At 40.3% G+C, this 9,185-nt stretch overlaps 1 protein-coding gene across 1 annotated transcript in view; it reads left to right on the top strand.

Moving 5' to 3' along the window:
- Positions 1-9,117, top strand: part of SNCA (synuclein, alpha (non A4 component of amyloid precursor)) — a 68,751-nt gene extending 59,634 nt beyond the window's left edge. Inside the window, exons 4-5 of the mRNA XM_009887735.1 lie at positions 7,857-7,946; positions 8,961-9,117. Of these exons, the coding sequence (XP_009886037.1) occupies positions 7,857-7,946; positions 8,961-8,993 (123 nt within the window). The 3' untranslated portion in view covers positions 8,994-9,117. The remainder of the gene's footprint in view (positions 1-7,856; positions 7,947-8,960) is intronic.
- Positions 9,118-9,185: the final 68 nt, after the last annotated feature.

The following is a 9,185-nucleotide window of genomic DNA, read 5'->3' as shown; positions in this document are numbered from 1 at the left end:
GAGTTTTCAGTATTCAGGTTTGGGAAGCTGAAAAGGAGGAAGCTGAAAGGACTGTGTGTTCTGGATGTGTTTACATGCATTACTGATGGCACATTGACTCAGCCCCTAGGCAACCTGTTATTTTAAGTCACCTGTAATTAATAGTGTGTCCATCACTTTAGAACTCACATGACCTGCTGGTCTGACCTGCGCGATGGGTGGGTTCTCCATGTAATCCACATCCGTTTATCAGCAAATAACAACATACCAGCAGCTCTAATTAGGTAATTTACCACCCTGGTTAATGCAGAACATGAATCTGAGTTTAAGGAAGTTGATTGCTCACAGAAATGTTCCTGTTGTACTCTGAACGGAGTGGAGTCTCATCTTTACAAGTAACAGTAAATGGGGAATTTTAAAGGAAGGAAACAAAAATATACACAATCTATGTTGTATTAAAATTTGTTTTTCTAGGAATTTACAACAGTTCATGAATCATTGTAAACAGCAAGTATTTCCAGCTATTTATAGACACCAGGATGGGCCTGTAACCACAGACTCTTAGACATTCTTCACATTTGTTCCTCTCTCCATCAGCCTCAGTCTTTATTCTTTTCGCTTTTGTCATTGCCAACAGAAGGGCATAAAAACATGGATCAAAATGCACCCTGTAGCATTTGCAGGCACTATGTTAGCCTTTCATTGGAATTGTGCTATTGCGCTGGCATTTATTTGTTTTGCTAAATGTCTCTTCTTCACTTCCACTCTTCATTTAAGGAGAAGGAGGATGGTAGTCCCATTTCATTATTGGTACTCTAAATGAGTTGTGCACTGGAATAGCTAGTTTCTTTCACACATAATGCTTTCTCATCATTTCCTTCACTTAGGTGTTTAGCTTAGGGGTAATTAAAACAATTCACTTCTTTCTGGCTAGTGCACAGATATGTCTCCTATCTGTATCTCCGGAACTGCTCCTGTATCTCAGGACTGCTGCTGATCCTTTGTCATTCACAGTTGAGACTTTTTGCAATGAGTGAGCGGGAGCTTTAGAGCATCCTAAGCTGACCTGGCAACTCAGTTATAACCAGTCAGCTCTGCATATTTAACACCTTTGGACTAGGAAAGTATATAAATTGAGACCATTTTAGCATATCTTTGTTTTGCATGTTGTTGGGAATTTGCTGCTTTGTTCAAGGGTTTTTCTTCAATTGGGTAAGTTGGGCTTTATGGTCAAAATACCTGTAAAAAATAAGTTACCAATTGGAAAAGACAGTTATTTGTTCACTTAGGTCCTGAATATCCTGAGAGTTGATGGAGAAGAAAGAATACAAGTTATTTGCTTTGGGAATTTTAATCCCATTGGCACAGCAAATTGCTATCCAGCTTGTAGCAAGAGTTGGATTTGGACAGTATGTATAACAGCTGAACTGAGGGTATACAAAAGGAATCCCAAAAAATTTCTTAAATCTCTAGCATATAATGACTGACAGTTCATGAACAAAGTTCTTGCAGGCTGCATAATACCAAAATGAAATAGATTTAGTCAGGCTGGAGGGATATGCCGTTACCAGTTGTAAGGGCTTAAGGCAGCTCTGCTGAATTATAGGTTTGGGATGCGATAACAGGCACGAGATGAACAGCTTTAGGAATAAACAATTTATCTCTAGATCATGGTGCGGTAATAAAGACAGATTAGAAGTAGAATTATCCAGACTGTAACAACAGCAAATTCAATAATTCACAAGTACTGGGCTAGACTTAATATCCGGGCTCGCAAAGATGTAGATGACCATGGCTATCATGCAGGCAGGCAGGCAGCAGGCGTGGCTGCTTCTCTGGACGAGCTACTCAGCTGACAAAGGCAGGGAACCTCAAATTCCCTGATGGGACTGTCCTTCCTATTGTTGAGTTGGGAAAGCACTGTTTGGGCTTGTTCACCAAGCATCACATCCCACCTCTCTGCCAGTTCTGTCCTCAGTGTGCACAGGGTTAGGAGATACAGTATAAGGCAATACTACCCTTACTCAAATCTATCAGCATATGGTAATTTTGCAAGGTAATAATGCTATTTGATGTGATTTTTTTTATCTTATTTTTTACATTCTTATTTTTATTTCAAGATCCCCTGGGTACCAGGTGATATGTACGTACAACAAACTGGACTATGTTAAAAATGCTTTGCATGGAATATTTCACTAGAGCTGTCAAATGTCTTTCCAAAAGAGAATTTAAAGGTCTTTACAAAAGATGTATACAAAAATTATCTTGTAAACCACCTTTTTCCTTATTCTAGTTCATTGCTTTTTCCATATCCTTTCCTCTTATCTTGGTTCACTGCTAGTCAATAATTATAAAACACTCAATAACAGACTGGCAAGTAATGTGGTGTCACCAATGCTCATTGAGTTTATAATAATCTATTTTGTTGAAATTAACTATGACTTCTCATGTTACATTAATTTGTTAGGTGTTTGAGGCAAGCCTGACCTTATTTTTATGTATATAATTGTCCTTTCTACCAGAGAAAAAATTGTCCTGCAATATCTGCATGAGAAATTTAATAGACGTCTCAAGAACAGCCAGAAAATCAGCAAGTCGGAAACAACATGAATATGAAAGTCTATAGGGGGAATTTATCAATGTGTATATGTATATGTAATACCTGATGGGGGTATCTCATAAGGGCGATAGATTCAGACTCATCAGCAGTGCCCAGTGAAATGGCAGGAGACAATGGGCACTAACTGAAACGCAGGAAACTCCATTTAAATGTAATAAAAAGCTATTTCACTGCCCGAGTAGTCAAACACTGGACCAGGTTATCAAGCAAGATTGTGGAGTCTCCATCTGTGGGGATGGTCAAAACCCAACCAGGCACGGCCCTGAGCAGCCTGCTTTAGACGACCCTGCTTCGAGCTGGGAGGTTGGTCTAGATGATCTCCGGAGGTGCCTTCTGACCTCTGTGATTAGTGGAAGTGACTTCCACGGTGATCTCTTGCCAGTATAAATGTTGTAGAAGCTGACACTTCAGTAGCCTGGTTTATTCATCTCAGAATATGGAATCACTCCAGAAGGAATTAGTCTTCTGTAATCATGAGAATATACCTGACTGTAAGAGTCCTTCAGTATTCATAATGGAAAGAAAAGAACACGTTACTAGCCAGAGAGATAGTAAATTGTAATGCTTAGATCAGCTGCTAAGTTGCTTTTATCCATGACTTGAGATGAAATAATTTATTTCTGATGGCAATAAGTTGGCATTCAAAGACACATCACTGAGAGGACTGAATGCAAACTCCTGAAGGTGACCATTTCACCACATGGCGCTGACACAGGTGTGGGACTGTGAGCAAACCACTCAGTCTGTTTGCAATGTGTAGGGGAGCTTAAACAGTCTCTCCCCTTCCACCAAGAGTGTCACAAGGTGGAAAAGAGGGTGAAGGGAAAGAATAGGGTGCAATTTTCACCAAAATTACTGAAATAAGAGAAACCCGTTTGGTGATGTTTTCCTGGTAAAGGGAATTAGCCTGAAGTTTTGGCAAATACTGTATAGTTTAAACAGGGCCAAGTCTTCAAGAAGACTTTTAAATTAGTTTGATTACTATTTTATTGCAAAAGTGGGTCATTTCACACTGTCATGCACACAGCGTAGCAGGATTCATTCCCATAACAAAGGAGGACGAGTCAACATTTTGGAGCCACTGCAGCAAATAAGTTCTACTTCACATCTTATTTTTGCCACTCTTATATACCAGTCATTTTGTACCTGTTCCTTGAATCAGAACTGGCGCCTCCGGCCATGCGCATGTACCAGTTTACAGTGACGGGACACTGTCTCCCCTTCGTTTATAAACTGACATAAGTTGCTCGACAAAATGAGAGCACCGCACGCTTTGGGCGGGAGGGCCTACACCGTGGCCGTTCGTTCCCAGGGAAGGTGTGGGTGGGCGTGCGAGGCAGCCGGATGGCACGTCGGCCTTGAGCTGCGCAAGTTTGGTAGTCACAAAGCTCTGTCAAAGCAGGCAGGAGGGCTGACAGCCCAAACTGGCACCACTGTCGGTACCTGGGAACGGCAGTGTGCTGAGCTCTGCTCTGGCTAGCCGCAAAAGTTTGCTTTCCGTAATGGGCATGTCTGAGGGCATAAAGACTCCGGAGATGTAGAAATACAAGTCTTGCCCAGAGTGACCGTGTTTCAAACTAGGATATAGGTGGGCATTTGCTTTTTCATGAGGGAGTCCTCAGAGAACAAGCAGGTGTCCTCACCTTGCCATTCTTTCAACACCTTGTTTATTGCATGAGTTGCAATTTTCCCTTTTTAAAGTGTTTTCCCTGCAAAAGAGCTCACGCTCCCCAATTGAAAACTGACTTCATCTCTGAGAAGCTTTTGTTTAGCTTTTCAGATCTTCTAATACAAAGCTTTCCCTCTGGAAATGCCCTTCTATATGGCTTAAGAATAGAGTTGGCAGCTTCAAGAGAAAAATGTGCCTTTCATTCTAAGGCAAGAATTGGTCTATTGGGTGTTTTTCCTCTTCTGTAACTGAATTAGGATATGGAATTGTTGACCAGGAGAACATAAAATTGCATTTCTTTGTTTTAAAGGAAGTAAATAATGATATAAGGTGTACCTTAGATGGCTTTGTGTTACTGGGGGTGCTTGTTTACTTTTGTGATACCGTAACTTTGGAGGGACAGTACATCAGTAGCAGAGAGCGCCACCGTTTAAAATTATGTGATCACCTGTGCTATACATTTAAATGTAACAAATGTGACCCTGAGTAATGTCATTCTCGGCTGAACTACAGTGACAACATGAAAGGTGGCGTTTGTGTTACTGTTTGCAGCTGGACAAAGGTGATAAGCCTTTGCCAGGCGAAGAGTTCCCTTGATAGTTTGGTATGGTTTATGATTTGCTTTGTTTGAAAAAATACTGGTGATGTGATTGATGTTGTATTTTACTAGTGCTGGTGATTGTTTTATTTGAAGCTGTAGAGGAATCTCCATCCTGAACTCCTTGAAAGAACTTGGAAAGATGATAAATTCAGCCTTTTTTAGGCATTGTGTCTCTGTAATCCTGATGGACAGTCCAGACCCATGGCAGAGGTCCGTAACAAACAAACAGCATACGAGCTTTGAAGCTCTTCTTTGAAATTTGGCTGGCAAATCTTTTTCTTCGTCGGTACTAATGGTCCTGGCAGTTTTGCTTGCCATCTGTTCTCCTGCTACAGATAACATTAAGCTGCATGCTTTCTTCCTCGTGCAACCTCAAGACTGATTTTAGGCACAGTTTTACTTCATGTACCGATTGTTAGGCAAAGCTGTTCCTTAGTGATAGGGGGAAGCAGAAATTAAATTATATTTTGGGTTAAACGGGAGAGCAGTAGACTGGAGCTATAGGTCCTTAGAGCGAATATGTTAGATCAAGTGCACAGTAACAGCTTTAAAATTTGCATTGCACACACTATTTAGCTATTTCAGTTCAAGCTGATAGGGATTTATGCTACTTCTCATAAAAGTAAATAAGCATAAATACTCCTAAAAATTTGTTAAGAAGGTAGGGTAGTTAAACACATCAAATAATCTTAGGAGCTTGAGCGTTTTGATAAGCTGGGGCAGAACTGTAACTGGGCCCAGTTTTTCTGATTACGTCATTGAAAAGTTACCTGTCATGTTGAAAACCCGAAATTACTAGTTCCTCTGGAAGACACAGGCCTAAATAAAGATGTTAGCAACCTTATTCATCAGTGTCCCTTGACTTTTTGAGTTTGTCCATGTTAACTATTCCATAGAGCAGCACAGGGCATTAACTGATAGCAGGCATGTGTGTGGAGGGAAGTTGGCAGAACAGTAGGCATTGATTCCACATGGACTATACTGTTCACCTCTAAAGGAAGAAGCACTGAGAAGAAATGGGACCACGTATCTTCATACTGGAAGCAGAACAGTAGGCATTGATTCCACATGGACTATACTGTTCACCTCTAAAGGAAGAAGCATATTTGGTCCCACTGAGAAGAAATGGGACCACATATCTTCATACTGGACCTTTTAAAGTCTGAAATAAGAGCTAGAGAGAAGAACCCACATTATGGAACTAAGTTCTGCACATCAGGGACTTTGATGAGGGCAAAAAACCTGTGTACATGCACGTGCATCAGTGCCAGAGAACGTGATCAAACTAAGGAAGAACAGGATTTGTATTTGGCAGATAAAGTCCCAATTTGTGCATGGAGAGATGCAGTAAGTGAGGAATAGAGTATTATGAGTCAGGTCACCCGGTTAAGCCACAGAGGGAGCTGATAGGTGGCAAATGGTGAACAGCAGAAGCATGATAAATACTGTGTGAAGGTAAAAAGGGGTTTGTGCCACCTGTTTTGCGTATGACTTTCTATTTTGTGTTAAATTCACGGAGGTGAGTTTCAGGTTTAACTTCTCTTATCCTCATTTTATCTATAGCCTAAATTTAATTTAGCATCACTATCCTATAAATTGCAGACTTTGAAGAATTACCTCATGAGTCTGGTTTGTGACTTACTTAATTTTGTGTTTCTGTCTATGCTACCAGCCTGCAGTATTTTTTTAAAGTTAATTCCTTCCTGAGTGTCTGTAATTGTTTTTTAGTGCATTTCTGTCTAGATTGGCAACTGTTATAAATCAGCATGGTCACAATAGTTCTACTGAGCTACTCTGCCTGGTTTCATATCAATTTTCTTACAGTTCAGGACAAACTCCAGCAGTCCTTGTTCTAGCAAAACTCATGTTTCTTTTCTGTGAACTTCTGCAGTAACAACTATGGCAACTGGCCCAATTGGAATGTTGGGGTTTTTTTCCTTTCTAATTTGTTTTTGTTTCAGATCGTAAATAGTATCTATAGTTCTAGAACAACACTTAAGTAATCTTACCCAGCAAGTTATTCCTTACAATGTTGCAATCCCATTAATTCCAAGAGGCTCTTACGAAAATTGCTATGTAAAATAGAAGTGCTTCTATAATAGTCAATAACAGATGCCCAGAAAAAAAGTGTAAGAAGCTTGGTATCGGGTAGTGCCATGTATCATATACGAACACTGCATAGAGTAACATGCTGGTTGACATAAGAAAGCAGATAGAGGATTGATCCATTAAAGGAAAAAAGCTTTTCCAAATACAATTAGGTTCTGAAACTGAGAGAAAAAAACAGCATGTAATAGTCTGTGTTATAATAGTTCTCCCTTTTTTTGCCTCTTTGAAATGTACTGTGAACAGGCTAAAACTGTAAAATAAATAATGATTTATGAGAGGATTGATGTGTATGTAACATAAAAAATATATAATTGGATTACTATTTCATTTATTTGTCTTGATACTACCCAATTCTTTTGGCCTGCTTTTATAACTACTTTTGTGTGCCTGTGACTGTATTCCCCCAAGTAGTTAGACAGAAATTAATGTGAGAACCTACTTAAACAATTTGTGTGGGACTGTGTTTCCCAGATCAGTTTCTTAAGGACCAAAAAAGTTATTTTGGTTTGCTTCATGACTTGATCAAAGCATTTTCTGTGGGATTAAAATATTTTCCGAAGATATTCGACAAGTCGGTGGTAGCACTGTTCTTTTGTTGAAGTTGACTTCTTGGCCTCTCCACGGCAAGAGAGACATGGGATATCAGCACTTTAGCTATTCAGAAAGATGACAGTAGTCATTCCCATGGATACCCTGTGGAACATGGAGATCTGTCTGGAGCTGAGATCCTCTAGCTCTTCACAACCCCTGGCAACATCCTGCAACCAAAGGACAGGCCAAGAAGTCAACCACTGATGGGGAGGAAAGACACGCTTTGGCGTAAATGACGAGGCAAGGACTTACAGTCTGTCACTTTTCTTTCCCTGTTTTAAATGTAGAATGAAGAAGGTTTCCTGCAGGAGGGAATGATGAATAATACAGATGTTCCTGTGGATCCTGAGAATGAGGCTTACGAAATGCCTCCAGAGGTAAATCTGTTGTGGTATTTGCTGTGAATGCACGTAGGAGAAGGGTACAGGAGGGGGCTGCGTCCTTGAGTTCCATTAGCCTGGCGCGGGTTGGTGCTGTGAGCTACAAGGGCATAGCAGAAATGCAGTCTCTTTGGCCAAGATCTCCCAGAGGTATAGTGCTGGGAATCAGAAAATCCGTTGCTTTCTTGATAGTGAGGAAGTTTAATGGGAAAATACTGTGTTTCGAAACACTTGTGCCTGGTTTTCAGAGTAATCCACAGCAAACTTCTGTCTTTTTCTTATGTTTGATAAGGGATATGTGAGAAATTGCATCTTCATAGTTTGTTTTAATAGCTTGGCCATTTATCAAAGCGTCACGCTTTGTAAAACACAATAATTCATTATTATACTCTTAAGTTAAAGCAATTATGGGACTAAACTATTTTGTTGTTTTTCATGCACTTGCTATCTAAAATACTACTACTAAAATGTCTGGCATGATACATTGGTAGTTGGAGTGGCAGTTTTACAGTAACACAGATAATTGTGCTGAAAATGAGAGATATAAAACATCGGGGCCAAGATCCAATACAAGACGTAAAGGCACGCTTGATCACTAACACCTTGAGTGTCACTGAAATTATGGGAGCTGCTCGCATACCCATAGTTAAACACATGTTTAAATGATTTACTGACTCACATGAGTATCTGCAGCACCTGGTGTGCTGTTCAGCCCAGAGTTGGTCCTCCTCCCTCTCCAAATTAATTGCCGTGGGTGGCCTCGTGAGTTCCTGGCAACAACAGCTGCATGGTGTGTTAACCGCTGTAAAAGCATAATTCTCCTGTAAATACCACAGCTTGTAAGATACGGTATCTGGAAGATGTGACAAAACAATAATAAACGGCAAGATCCTGATCACATGAACATCCATAATATTTTGGCATTGAATCCACTAGGACCAGAACAAGCAGTGAAAGTAGGATGTGTTTATCTAAAATACTAGTAGCACTGATTTCTGCTCTCCTCATTAGGAAGAGTATCAAGACTATGAACCTGAAGCATGAGAGTCCTTTCCTTCCTTTATATCTCCTGAAATCTACTAACTACTAAAGACGTCCCATCCTGTACAAGTGCTGAGTTCCAATGTGCCCGGTCGTAAAATTTTTTTACAGTTTTTACGGTGTATTTTGAAGTCTTCCATCAGCAATGATTGGAGTATCTGTGACTGCATCCACCTTGTTTCAGCATTTCCCTCC

Source organism: Charadrius vociferus, unplaced genomic scaffold (assembly GCF_000708025.1).
Source record: "Charadrius vociferus isolate BGI_N301 unplaced genomic scaffold, ASM70802v2 scaffold296, whole genome shotgun sequence".
In the NCBI taxonomy this organism is placed as follows: Eukaryota; Metazoa; Chordata; class Aves; order Charadriiformes; family Charadriidae; genus Charadrius; species Charadrius vociferus.
Note: the sequence above shows the minus strand (reverse complement) of the source record. Positions and strands in the feature narration are given on the sequence as shown.